This window comes from Bos javanicus, chromosome 24 (genome assembly GCF_032452875.1).
Source record: "Bos javanicus breed banteng chromosome 24, ARS-OSU_banteng_1.0, whole genome shotgun sequence".
Classification (NCBI taxonomy): Eukaryota; Metazoa; Chordata; class Mammalia; order Artiodactyla; family Bovidae; genus Bos; species Bos javanicus.
Window position 1 is genome coordinate 43,426,326 of NC_083891.1, and position 14,202 is coordinate 43,440,527.

At 48.9% G+C, this 14,202-nt stretch overlaps 1 protein-coding gene across 10 annotated transcripts in view; it reads left to right on the forward strand.

The window, feature by feature from the left end:
- Positions 1-14,202, forward strand: part of LDLRAD4 (low density lipoprotein receptor class A domain containing 4) — a 172,252-nt gene that overhangs the window by 98,422 nt on the left and 59,628 nt on the right. For 9 of the 10 annotated variants that reach the window (XM_061400029.1, XM_061400038.1, XM_061400039.1 and 6 more), the window contains one exon: positions 11,866-12,316. In XM_061400029.1, coding sequence (XP_061256013.1) covers positions 12,277-12,316 — 40 coding nt within the window. In that variant the 5' untranslated portion in view covers positions 11,866-12,276. Of the gene's footprint in view, positions 1-9,023; positions 9,191-11,865; positions 12,317-14,202 lie in introns of those variants that run through there. The other variant, XM_061400036.1, reaches the window with a different exon arrangement.

Consider the following 14,202-nt stretch of genomic DNA (forward strand, 5'->3'; position numbering starts at 1 on the left):
GGAGGAGGGTTCAGGATGGGGAACACATGTATACCTGTGGTGGATTCATTTTGATATTTGGCAAAACTAATACAATTATGTAAAGTTTAAAAATAAAATTAAAAAAAATAAAGAAATATTCTAACTTTCTAAACATTTCCACCACTAGTTTAATGCTCAACTATGCAGAATTTACTTTTATTTTTCTTAGAGTAATCAGAATTGGAAGAGGCAGTCATGTTTTCCCTGATGATTATATGTAGAATCCAACTATCCATTAACCTTATCCAGACAGGATTGTCTCCAGAGGCTGAGAAAACAGGCCAAGGGAGTAATGTGAACCATGACTCCAGCCTCTGCAGGCGTTGACCCCAGAGCCTTTGTGACCCACCCTGGAGTGGACTGCTGGCTGAAGATGGAGTAGGCTGCCCCGTGGGATGGTTAGAGTCTCTGTCTGGGTGTCTGGAAAGGTTCTAGGGCCAAACTCATTGGAGTCTGCTGCTGCTACTGCTAAGTCGCTTCAGTCATGTCCGACTCTGTGCGACCCCATAGAAGGCAGCCCACCAGGCTCCCCCGTCCCTGGGATTCTCCAGGCAAGAACACTGGAGTGGGTTGCCATTTCCTTCTCCAATGCATGAAAGTGAAAAGTGAAAGTGAAGTCGCTCAGTCGTGCCGGACTCTTAGTGACCCCATGGACTGCAGCCCACCAGGCTTCTCCATCCATGGGATTTTCCAGGCAAGAATACTGGAGTGGGGTGCCATTGCCTTCTCCACATTGGAGTCTAGATCTTAATATTCACATGTGGTCCAGGGACCATCAGCAACAGTACGGTCTGGGAGCTGGTTAGAAATGCAGGGTTTCAGGCCTCCCAGACCTGGTGGTCTAAAACCTGTGTCCTACTAGGCTCCTCAGGGTGCACAAGCACCTTCAACTTCAGAGAGTTCAGGTCCAGGTCATTGGTTTCCCAGATGGCTGAGCATCACAGTCATCTGTGGAGCTCGTTAAAACCGTAGAATCCTGACCCAGTTTCCTGACAGACCGATGACTAGATCTGGGGTTACCTGGCCAGATGTGTAACTGCTGGTCTGAAGTGAGTCACCCCTGGCTTGTGGGGCCTTTTAGAGAGGGGATGTCACCTGCCGAATGTGTTGAGAGGACCTACGTCTAGCCTTCTGTGAATATCCTTGTCTCTGGGCCTCCATCCCTGAGTGGACGTGGCACTCCTGAGGAGGCCTGCAGACCACTGGCCCAGGGTGCCAGCCTGTCTGGGGCTCCAGCTGATGGAGATGCACGTCTCAGGCAGTCCCGCTGCCCAGCCTCCATCCCTTCTCTTCTAGTTCCCATGGAAACAGATTGCAGGGAAACTGGGCACGGTGCTGTCTTTACTCTGTTCTGGGATCTGAGGTCTCTGTTACCATGGGAACCGGGAGGAAAACGGATGGTAGTGGAGCAGCTAGACTGCTTTCCAGTCTCAGTGGCACCCCCATCCTCACACCCAACCCTCTTCTGCCCAGTGTACCTCTGAGCTCAGGATGCAAGCCGCTGAGTGTGGCTGGGACTCGTCCTGGAGACAGTGTGTGTGGCAGGGAGAAAGTGGGGCTCCTAGAGCACCCTTGAAGGTGCCAGTCACTGCCTTTTCCCCCAGGCCACTGTTTCTGGGTATTGGTTTAAGTTATTGAGATGTCACCCTTTGTTATTATTCCTTTTATGATTTTGTTGAATGTAATAACATTTTTATTCATAGGAGGTGAAGATATGAATCATTTTAACAGGAATGATTCTCTGATATAGGGATTACCTATGGCTGGCGGGTGAGCTGTGAGCCTGGCTCATGTGTTGGGATGGACAAGGGCCTTGTGGGGTGAACAGCAGGGCTGAGGGGTGGTGCCAAGTCAGGTGGACATTTGGTCTGTGGTAAGGAAAAAGAAGTGTACCTGATGGTGACCCATTTAAGTAATTGTTTGAAGATGAGAATATTAAATTCCAGTCTAGGAGGCCCTGGATTGGAACTGAGTGTTTATTCATCCACACAGTGATGTTCAGTGAACCCCACCCACTCACAGCCCAGTCGACTTACCACACCATCCTCATTGCACCCAAGGATCTATTGTCTTTGCCCTTCTTCCCTACTCCCCATTCCTGCCTTGGCTGTGTTTTGAGGGCCTCTTGGGTGTTCTGAGGCTACATGCGTGCCATCATATATATTATCAGCAATGCTGCCTTACGGTTACATTAATGGCCCCCTTAATAGATGAGGAAACTGAGGCTCAGAGAGGTTGTGTGGCCTGACCGGTGGAGTGGTGGATGTTCAGCAGAATGCTTATTCTGAGCCCCGTCTGGTTGACCCCAGAGCCATGCTTACTCCTCTGAACACAGCACCTCCATGCGTGAGTGGCTGTGTCAAAGCCAAAGCCGGGTGAACCCCACCTTCATCCTCTGTCGTGGCCTCTGACCCCGACCCAAATGAACAGGCAGCTCCTTGCTCTTTGACATTAGTCTTGCATATTTACTTACAGTTATTTTTGTATTTCCAGTGTATTTATCGGTATATTCAATTTTTCAGTCAAAACAGACAAAATTTAGTTTTAATGATTTCATGCTTCCTCTTGGGATATTTGGGGGAACACCAGCCTAGAAGCTGTTTGGGTAAAAAGCAGTAGAGCTTGCCCTCCTGTGAGGAACGCGATCAAGCCGCCTCCTTCTCGCTGCCAGAGCACGCGGAGTGGGTGGGGGGATGACGATGCTGCTGTGACCCTCCTGTCCCCTCAGGAGGGCTGCCATCTGGAGGAAGAGGCTCTGGAGAAGAAGGGAATAGAAAAGGGCTGGTTTTAGAGGGAAAGAAGACACTTTTTTCAGTGTGGAGAAGGTCGCCCTTCAGTGTCAGTGCAATGGGGGGCCCTCAGTCCTGGGGCCGCCAGACCCTGGCCCGCTGTGGCGAGTGGTGGGAGCAGGGGCAGTGACGTCAGGCTCCAGACTCAGTGCTTACAGTTTCCTCCTGCTGCCAGAGCCCTGTGGTTTTCTTGGTTGGATTCCTAGAATTCTCTTGTCCAGATCTGACGGGGGCCGCATAAGACAGGCAGCTTCACTCAGTGCCGTGAACACCGAAGCGGGCTGAGTGCACTGTTGTGGACGCAGTTTCTGTGATGTGGTGCATGCTCTGAAGCCGTGGAAACTCAGCAACGGTAGGCACACCGGTCCAGCTGCTGCAGGACAGCACTGCCCACCCCTGGGTGGTGGGAAGGCTGGTACTGTGTTACAAGAGGTCTGTCTTCCCTGCTGGGGACGCTTGAAGGGATTCACTGTACCTGCAGTGGTGCTTCCCTTGTGGATAACACTCATTTGCTTCTGGTGTGATGGCACACACGCTGGCCTTTGTTACCAAGGCAGGGGAAACTGGGTCTGATGAGCTCTGTTTGCTTGGCCAGAGGCCTCTAGGTGCACGGCAATGGGTTGTGTAGTCCCATTAGTCAGATACCACGCAGCCTTTCCCTGAATTCTCTGCCCCTTCAGCAGCTGCTCTTCAGGACAGGTGCACTGTCCCATCCAGCCTTCCAGGGAGCCAGGAAACTCTCTCAGTGTTTCCGTAATGGCTGGCTCTGCCTTTTAAAGGCAAGTTTCCTTTTTGTCATTAAAAAAAAAAAAAAAGTCTTTGGCTGTCTGGGTCTTAGTTTTGGCACCTGGGATCTTCGTTCTTTGTTGTGGCGTGCGAGATCTTTTAGTTGCAGCCTGTGGGATCTGGTTCCCTGACCAGGGATTGAACCTGGGTCCCCTGTGTTGGGAGCATGGAGTCAAAGGCACTGGGCCACCAGGGAAGTCCTGCACTGTTTCTTTAGCATTGACTGGTGGTGTGTTTTATACGTGGCTTCTTATTAAATAAGAAATCAGCAGTTCTCTGAGGGTGGTGCCATCTACTGGACAGATGAAGAAGCTGAGGCTCAGGGTTAAGTAACGGCAGAGCTACAGGAGGCCTAGATCGGGGTAAACCCCGGGCCGGCTGCCTCAGAGCCTGGCCTTTTGACCTCTGGCCTGTCTGTAGGGACAGCTCTCCTTCCAGCATGTTTTGAGTGGAGGTTGGCCCTGCCTGTGCTCCAGATGTCCAGACTGACCCTCCACAGGGAGCACCCTCTTGGCGTGCATACCACAAGGCCAGAGCCTCCTTGGGTCCTAGGCTCTTGGCGCTTTGTGCAGCTGAGGCAGGGCAGAGGGATTAGAGTGACAAGTGGGTGACTGACCGAAGACCCAATGTGATCAGTGCAGTAGAACCAGCATTTATTGGGTACCTGCTATATGCTAGTCCACATAGTCAGTGCTGTGACTACAAAGATTAGCAAGAAAAGTTTCCATTAGAAACACCTCCACAGAGATAGGTACAGGTGCCATGGGGACAGGAACTGGGTTTCTTTTGCTCACTGCTGTCTCCCCTGCACCTAAAACAATGCCGTGCAAGTCAGGATCCTACAAGTTACTGAACGAGAAGATGCAGCCTGTGAGGTGTTCTGTAGGCCAGAGTGTGAGGAGGTCATGGGGGAGGCACGGGCGTGCAGGCGTTGGCCCAGTGGCTGTGACGGGTGACAGGGGTGTGGGAGTATGTGTGGGGGGTGGGCTCCGTGACCCATTGTTCTCTTCTGCTCCCAGCTGCCTTCCCTTGCGTGTCATACTCGTTACTCCTGCGGGGCCTCCTTTTCGTGGCCTACCATGCCCATTGTAAGCTGATTTTATCTGTGGAAAAGGAGTGAGGGAGAGTGCTAGCTGAGGAGCTGGCCTGCCCCTTCACTTCAGGCTGGGAGAGGTGACTTTGGCTGGCATCTACTCTTGAGGTGACCTGACATGCTCAGCCTAGATCAGGGGCCCTTCGGTCAGAGTATGTGCACCTAAGGACTCTGGCTCTGCACCAAGGCCCTGGCCCTTCTGCACCTTCCCCTTTGGGCATGTTGGTGTCATGGGCATGGCCTGAGCTGGGCCTGGGACAGTGGCGATTGTCTCAGGATCCCTTGACCCCCCAGGCGGGAAGTTCATGTGTGCACTGTGCCCCTCCTCAACCTCTTCCTTTGGCTGGTTTGTGTCTATGGGAGAACCTGGAGCTCAAGTTGAGACTGACACCCAGTTCTGGTCTGGCTTTGTCCTCATCCCGCATCCCCTGAGTATGTGCTGTCCTCCTGGGCCTCCTTGTCCTCCTCCCTGGAATGAAGGGAAGATGGAAACATGGGCCCCCCCCCGCCCTCCGCTCTTAGATGATATGAGCAGATGGTGATATCTGTGCTGACTTATTAAGGACAGTTTTCCTGCTTAAGTATCTGGGAAGTGTTCTCCAGCTTGGTTTGTGTAGAGCTCAGGCTGTAGGTCCTTTCAATTCAGCTGCTCAGCCGTGTCCGACTCTTTGCGACCTCATGAACTGCAGCACGCCAGGCTGCCCTGTCCATCACCAACTGCTGGAGTCTACCCAAACCCATATCCATTGAGTTGGTGATGCCATCCAGCCATCGCATCCTCTGTCGTCCCCTTCTCCTCATGCCTTCAATCTTTCTCAGCATCGGGGTCTTTTCTGATGAGTCAGGTCTTCACATCAGGTGGCCAAAGTATTGGAGTTTCAGTTTCAACATCAGTCCTTCCAATGAACACCCAGGATTGATCTCCTTTAGAATGGACTGGTTGGATCTCCTTGCAGTCCAAGGGACTCTCAAGAGTCTTCTCCAACACCACAGTTCAAAAGCATCAATTCTTCGGCGCTCAGCTTTCTTCACAGTCCAACTCTCACATCCATACATGACCACTGGAAAAACCATAGCCTTGACTAGATGGACCTTTGTTGGCAAAGTAATGTCTGTGCTTTTTAATATGTCGTCTAGGTTGGTCATAACTTTCCTTCCAAGGAGTAAGCATCTTTTAATTGCTTGGCTGCAATCACCATCTGCAGTGATTTTAGAGTCCAAAAAAATAAAGTCAGCCACTGTTTCCACTGTTTCCCCATCTATTTGCCATGAAGTGATGGGACCAGATGCCATGATCTTCGTTTTCTGAATGTTGAGCTTTAAGCCAACTTTTTCACTCTCCACTTTCACTTTCATCAAGAGGCTTTTGAGTTCCTCTTCACTTTCTGCCATAAGAGTGGTGTCATCTGCATATCTGAGGTTACTGATATTTCTCCCGGCAGTCTTGATTCCAGCTTGTGCTTCTTCCAGCCCAGCGTTTCTCATGATGTACTCTGCATAGAAGTTAAATAAGCAGAGTGACAATATACAGCCTTGACATACTCCTTTTCCTATTTGGAACCAGTCTGTTGTTCCATGTCCAGTTCAAACTGTTACTTCGTGACATGCATGCAGGTTTCTCAAGAGACAGGTCAGGTGGTCTGGCAATCCCATCTTTTTCAGAATTTTCCACAGTTTATTGTGATCCACACAGTCAAAGGCTTTGGCATAGTCAGTAAAGCAGAAATAGATGTTTTTCTGGAACTCTTTTGCTTTTTTGATGATCCAGCAGATGTTGGCAATTTGATCTCTGGCTCCTCTGCCTTTTCTAAAACCAGCTTGAACATCAGGAAGTTCACGGTTCATGTATTGTTGAAGCCTGGCTTGGAGAATTTTGAGCATTACTTTACTAGCGTGTGAGATGAGTGCAATTGTGCAGTAGTTTGAGCATTCTTTGGCATTGCCTTTCTTTGGGATTGGAATGAAAACTGACCTTTTCCAGTCCTGTGGCCACTGCTGAGTTTTCCAAATTTGCTGGCATATTGAGTGTAGCACTTGCACAGCATCATTTTTCAGGATTTGGAATAGCTAAACTGGAATTCCATCACCTCCACTAGCTTTGTTCGTAGTGATGCTTTCTAAGGCCCCCTTGACTTCACATTCCAGGATGTCTGGCTCTAGGTCAGTGATCACACCATCGTGATTATCTGGGTCCTGAAGATCTTTTTTGTACAGTTCTTCTGTGTATTCTTGCCACGTCTTCTTAATATCTTGGGCTTCTGTTAGGTCCATACCATTTCTGTCCTTTATCGAGCCCATCTTTGCATGAAATGTTCCCTTGGTAGCTCTGATTTTCTTGAAGAGATCCCTAGTCTTTCCCATTCTGTTGTTTTCCTCTATTTCTTTGCATTGATCACTGAGGAAGGCTTTCTTATCTCTCCTTGCTATTCTTTGGAACTTTGCATTCAGATGCTTATATCTTTCCTTTTCTCCTTTGCTTTTCATTTCACTCTTTTCACAGTAAGGCCTCCCCAGACAGCCATTTTGCTTTTTTGCATTTCTTTTTCTTGGGGATGGTCTTGATTCCTGTGTCCTATACAATGTCATGAACCTCCGTCCATAGTTCATCAGGCACTCTGTGTCTATCAGATCTAGTCCCTTAAATCTATTTCTCACTTCCACTGTATAGTCATAAGGGATTTGATTGAGGTCATACCCGAATGGTCTAGTGGTTTTCCCCACTTTCTTCAATTTAAGTCTGAATTTGGCAATAAGGAGGTCCTTTAGGTTTTATCAAGTGTTTGGATTTGCTGAGGTGACATTTTAAAGGATGGTCTAATGGAATTGCCTCCTTCCCTGTTTGCATCTTGTGTACATATTTGAAGCGTGTTTTACCTCTGATTACCTGGAGCCCATCGAGCTGCCCAGAGCTTGATGGCTTTGAGGTTGTGTTATAACAGCTGCAGATTGTCGTACACTCAAATTCCAGAGATGAAGAACAGTGAGAAAGAGCTGTACCGTCATGCAGACAGCCCTTTGTCTCAGACTTGGTTTCTATGCAGATTTTCTGGGCCCGTTTGCTGTGTCCTTTTTGTGCACATATGTCCTATCTCCCTTGACCAGAGACATGGCTGCTGGGGCCTGCTTGGATTAGAAGGGACCTTTAGCTCTGCCGCTTCCGGTGTGCAAGGATGCTGTAGCCTGGCTGAGCCTGACCCAGGGCAGGATGGTGGCTCCTGTGAGCAAGTCCTAGATGGACCGGCACTGCCCAGGTCTGCATGTCTGTCCATGGGGTGGAGGGCTTCAGGCTTGGGCCAGAAGCAGACCCTCAGGTTTCTTGTCCCTCTTTTTCTCACCTCTGTCTTGCTCAGAGTCCTTTGCCATTTTGACCTTCGATGAACAAGCCAGTGAGTGAAGTGAAAGTTGCGTCCAACTTTGCAACCCTTTGCAGAGAGCCCTTTGTCTCAGACTTGGTTTCTATGCAGATTTTCTGGGCCTGTTTGCTGTGTCCTTTTTGTGTACATCTGTCCTATCTCCCTTGACCAGAGACATGGCCGCAACTCTTTGCAACTGTACGGTCCATGGAATTCTCCAGGCCAAAATACTGGAGTGGGTAGCCTTTCCCTTCTCCAGGGCATCTTCCCAACCCAGGGATCGATCCCAGGTCTCCTGCATTGCAGGTGCATTTTTTATCAGCTGAGCCAGTAGGGAAGCCCAACCAGTCGGTAGTTGAGTTTTTTTTCCCTCTGGTAAGCAGTGTGGCGCACTGCTACAGTGCTTTACTTTGTCAAGGGTGGGACCATCCCTTCATCCCTTGGTGCTCCTTACTGTGAGGGTCAAGCAGTGTCGGGCCTCAGGCGGGGCCTCTTCGACCCAGAGCCTGGGGCTGGTCTGTCTGGTCTGTCTGGCCGTCACCCAGGTAACCGGCACGCCAAAGAGGCCAGCAGTCCATGGTGTGTGGAAATCAGAAACGAAACTGAGGTGCTGATCCTTGATGCACTGTGCTTGCACTCGTGTTGCTAGGTTTTTAGAAAAGGAGATTTGACTTCTCTGTTGACTTTGGCCTCTGTGCCCAGTGTGTGGCCTTGTGTTGCCTAAACCTCGTGTCTCTGCAATTGAGCTTTCATGATAGGGTTTGTCTGTGGAATGCAGTTCTTTTCTCTCCTCAGTGATTCTAGGGACACTACATTTCATATGAATTTTTGTGAACAAGTGGTAAACATATTCTGCAGCTTAGTTAGGTTTTGTGGGTGTTCACGTTTTAAAAAATGTCTCTTCCTGTGGGAGTGTTTTTCCATCTTGCATGCTCTATTTCCTTAGTAACTGTTGCTCTGTTATGGGAGGGACTTAACCATATATTTCAAGTGTAATGTTGAATTGATTTATTTCCTGGTTAGTCCTGCCCATGTTCTTGGTGTAAACAGCACATGTGTGTGTGTGTCCATGACAGGGTGATGGTATTGTGCTTCTGTAGAGGGGGCTCTTGAATGAGTCCAGGTTACTCTGTGACCTTGCATCCTGGGTAAGTTGCCTCTTTCTCTCTTTATTCTTCCTCTTCCCTCCAGGTTTTCCTGATTTGAGTGTTACCAGCGTGTTGGAGTGACCTGAGACTCAGAAGTAATATGGGAAAAACAGTGGTTGGAAGGGTCAGAGACCAGGTTCTGATCCCAACTCCTGAGCACTCATTTCCGGGCAGAGTCTGTGGCCTCTGTGGGGTTAGAGTCGTCCCCGTGGTTCAAGAAGTTTCAGAGCAGTGAGCTCCATGGGCCTGTGTGGGTGCTTTGCTGTGTAGTGACCGTGGGGTGGTCACACAGGCCCTGCCCCTTCAGAGATCAGAGCCAGAGGAGAACAGCCTCTCAGCCTGGATGCTGTCAGCTCCGCTCGGGGCGGCAGACTGGTTTGTAGGGTCAGCCGAGCCTCTCTACTCCTCCTCCCAGCACCAGTAGCCTTGGTCCACTCACCCATCCAGTAGACCAGCGGCCTCGGCCCGCTCCTCCGTTGTTAATAGGCTCATCCTACTGATGCCTGCCAGGCAGCGCCTTAGGTGCCCAAGGGAAACACCCCTATGGAGCTTGCTGCCCCACGGAGGGATGGCTGAACTGTGAGCACCCTGCAGCTCTTCTAGGGCCCTGAGCCAGATCACCTGGCTCTGTCTGCATGTAGCCCCAGGGGTGGGCGAGGGGCCACCTCTGAGACCAGAAAGTAAGTAGGGCCTGTAATGGTGGGAGGCAGGCAGGACTGAGACGTGTTCGGCTTCTGCAGCTTTTTCCTGATTTTTGACTGGTTACTGAATTGTGAAAATGAACATGTGGTGCCTCTGCTGACTCTGGGTCCCAGTCACCCCCGCCTTGTTTCTCAGCCCAGTGGAGACCCACCCCTCTTTCTGTGTGTTTTTAGAAAGGGCATCTTTTCTGTGTTGTTAGTGGTTAGGAAGAAAACTGTTATGGCACTTAACAGTTCAATTTTTGCTTGAAAATGCTTGTAAGGAGACTTCAAATGTATGTAGGAATATGCTTGTCATCAGTCAGTCAAGATAATCGAAATAAATGCTGTCCCTTCAGCCTGTGTTGGGAATCACACATGTCATTCCCTAAACATCCAGGCCAAGACCATCTATGCCCAAGACCTCAGGGAGTTGTTACACACCTGTCTCCATCTCTCTTTTCTGAAGAAGCAAAGTTAAGCATTAGTGATTGTGACAGACAGGAAGAGAAAAGAAAGGAAGAGTGTGTTGTTTCTTCTGTTTCAGTCCACACCAGCCTCAGTCTTTCCTATAGCCAAAAAAACCTTTGGTTGTTGTTGTGTTGTTTTTTTTTTTTTAATTGAGGTAGCATGCCTTTTGTAACAAAACAAGATAATTAAACAAAACTCCTCAATAAAACAGCAAAAGCCTTACTGCACTTGTGTTTCTCTTTGAGATCAGGGAAAGAGAACAAATACAGTCTGGTATTCCTGTGCATTGAAAGCATCCTAGACCAGAGAAAAGGTTATCAGGGTTGTAGGGCAGGTGGACTTTTCTGTTTATCTGGCAGTTCTGTTCCCTGAGGTGGATGGCTCCAGGGCACATGGCACTTTAGATGCTGGTGTTGGCCTGCGGGATGCTGATAACTGTGGGTATTAGTCATTCGGTATGGAATGTTTAAATTCAGAGAAAGAACATTTTCTCACATTTTTCAAGCACTTCAGACCCACCAATTACATAAATGATTTTGAATTAAATTTTTTACCTATTCATTAAATTTAAGGACTCCTACTGGGCTGCACTTCATTAACTGAGATTATTACTGCAAGTACATGAGGGCAACGCAGTTGAATTTCTTTTGTAATATAATTAAGGTGCTTCGTTAATACATAAGGCCTTCCTTTGGTTCGTCTGTATGTTTATTACCTTATGTTTATAGCAGGAGGGTTTTAACAGAGGGCTTCTTTCTGTTATGTGCTGTTTTCTTAAATATTTTCTTTTCTCTAGTTTGAAAAAGAGGAATAAAGTGATATTTTCTAAAAATTGACTATAAATTGATTAGCATGAAGTGATAATAATGGAAAAAAAGATTCCTTTTCTCCAATACCAGAGATTCATATTTGGGATTCTGTTTTAAAAGTCTGATCCTTTGGGCTTCTAACATTCTTGTTGTTGATGTTGCTTCTTATATAGTTTAACAGCATTAAAATAGCTGATAAGTACCTATAAAGTACTTTTATTATCATGTTCTATGTAATATATATGAAACAGTTTATAGGTTAAATTTGCTTTTCCTTCATATTCTTTCAAGAAATTTATCACTGGCCTTTGTTCCCCCCCAACCCCCGCCCTTCGGGGGTCACTTTTTGAAGCAGCTCAAGCCCCGTCCCTCCTGGTGTGTCGGCAGCATGGGTGTGGACCTCAGATCTACTTCCAAGACCTCGGGAAGCTGCTGAGGACATGGGTTTCTCCTCCAGGTGTCTGTGCTGGATGCATGTGACCTTTGTCACTGTTCTTGGAGCTGCTCGGAGCCTCTGGCAGCATCTTGTTCCGGGGACAGGACACCCTCATCCGGCCCCTCACAGAGCAGCAGGAGAGGTTGCCCCACCGTCCCGACAGTGTGGTTTCAGGCATAGCTCTGGGGGTGTCTTCGTTTTCTTTCTTGGCCTCTGTGGTCTACTGAATTCAGGCTTTACAGATCATCAGGAAGGTGATCTCTTTCTTTTTAATTTCAGCAAGGGGAGAGGCAAAGCACAGAGAGCTGCAGATCAGACCTTCCTGACCCTCCCTGCCTGGAGCAGCTGAGACCTCTGGAGAATGCTGGCTGTCAGGCCCTTCCTCTGAGGTGGGAAGGCTGTTGTCCATGGGACAGCTTCCTGGCTCCTGGGTCCACCATGGCCTCCATTCTTTGACTGGACAGCTGACGTGACCAGTGCCCCCAGCGTGTGTGCTGCTGGACTGGGTGCCGTGTCAGGTACCACCTGCTCTCGGGCTGGGGGCCAGGCTGGTCAGCGTCAGATGCTCCCAGAAGCCAGACAGCAGCAGATGGCCTCAAGCAAGCTGAGATGGAGGTGACCTGAGGCCTCCTGGACGTTCCTGGGGACAGGACAGCTGAGGAGCTGGAGCCAGGCCTGCTGGGGAGCAGTATGCAGGAAGCTGGCTCTCAGGCCACGAATGCTTTCACAGGTGAGAATCCTCCATGCTGAGCTGAGCATGTTTTTTCACTCTTAGTAGGTAACGAGACGCTGAGCAGTTCTAGGAGCTGAATGTGTGTCTGCATTTAGGAGCTGAAGCCCTACAGTGTCTTGGGGCTCAGGCTGCCGCGGGAAGTGATTTTGGCAAAACTATGGTGTTTTATCCTTTTCTGTAGCGAGGAATTTGAAACAGCATCAGACATTTTGTGATTCTGCTTTGTTGAGTCATAGGGCACACAGTGTCCCACGAGCCACTGCCCCTGAAAAAAATCCATCCCTTGCGGTGCATATGTCAGGGGGTCTGTCTGCCCAGAGCTGGGGGACTCGGAGGGAACAATCACGGCCAATGTGTACGTTCTCCCTCTGAGCCTCACCCGCATGCAGGCGGTAGTGGGTGGCAACTCTGAACGCTGACCCGCTCCTGTAAGGACTTTTGGACGTGCCCCTCTCTGCCCCGTCTGGTCTGCACCCCTTGAAGGGAACCGCTCTGTCTGGATGGTACACAGAGCCAGGGCATGATCAGGGGCTTTTGAGTTGGGTCTTGGTTCTTTGTCTGAATCACTTAACATCCCAGGAAGCCACTAATTCTTATGGGCCTTTGACTCCTCATTTATAAAATGGGGAACTTGAAGATGAAGAACGTCATGGAATCCAGGGAAAACAGTTTTACATAAAAGAGGTTTTTTCCTATTAAGGGAGGGATGGTGGGAAAATTATAAGAAGTGACTGTGTTTCTCACTCTGAGAGCCCCACGAGTTTGTTGGTTTCCCGGTTGTGTATAGCAGGCAGGTTGGGGTGTCAGGTGCCTGGAGAGAACTTGAGGCTCGGCCCCCGCTGCCCGCCCTGCTTGTGGACGCTCACCAGGGCCAACCCTGCTCCCTTTGCTGGTTTGACAGCCAACAAGGCCACGTGCAGCTCTCACAGAAGCACGGCTGGAGCAGCTGAGCATGTGAAACACAGGAGCCCCCTCCTGGAGGCCCAGGTTGGGGAGGGCCCCTGGCTGATCAGGGTCCGGGAAGACGAGTGTGGTGGCTGCTTCAGAGGAGCATGTGGAGCTCAGCTCTCCAGAACCCTCCTCAGCCGCCAAGCCTGGCACGGAAACGCGTCCTCCAATTGATCGCTGGGTAGTCAGAAGCATAGGTGACCACCTGGACTTGGGACTTGTGTCTGAAGGGGCAGTGTCGCGGGTCCAGGCCACTCCAGGCAGACAAGGTCAGAACCGACAAGCTACTGCCCTGGTTCCAGGACTTGCTGCTGTGGCATGAATTCATGCTTTCATATGAACATCTGTTTCCAGAAGCTCATGGCTTGGCAGTGGAAGTTGCCCAGTAGCTAAACCTTGAATTAAAAGATTTTTATCTCTAGTGACTTAAACAATTTTAACCATTTCAATGTGTTTGCCTAACAGTTTCTGGCATTGCAGGGATTTTTTTTCCAATTAAAAAGAAATTTATGAAATATTTTAAAGTCTTTTTGATTTTTAAGTGAAAAACACAATTTTTGGAATGCCAAATCTGGGTACTTTTTTGTGAACAGGAGTCATAAAAGTTCTCATTTATGTAAGTATTCCTAACTCTTTGCAGACATTTTTATAGCTCTTTGTCAGTGCTGCTTATAATACGTTTAGTATATATAGTGAATGAAGGAAACACTGAATATTTGTCATGACTGGAAGACTCTTGAATAACTAGAGTTTCTATTTGGTGATCCCAAAGCATGTCAATGAATGAATAGCATCAGCCAGGTAGGGACTCTAATGGCTATGTCCCCAGGCTTTCTTGTCAAGCACTTGGGGAAAAGTGATTAAAAAAACATGCTTATCAAATTTGCAGATGACTGGAGACTAAAGGGAATTGCTGACCCTGGTGGCAGAATTTA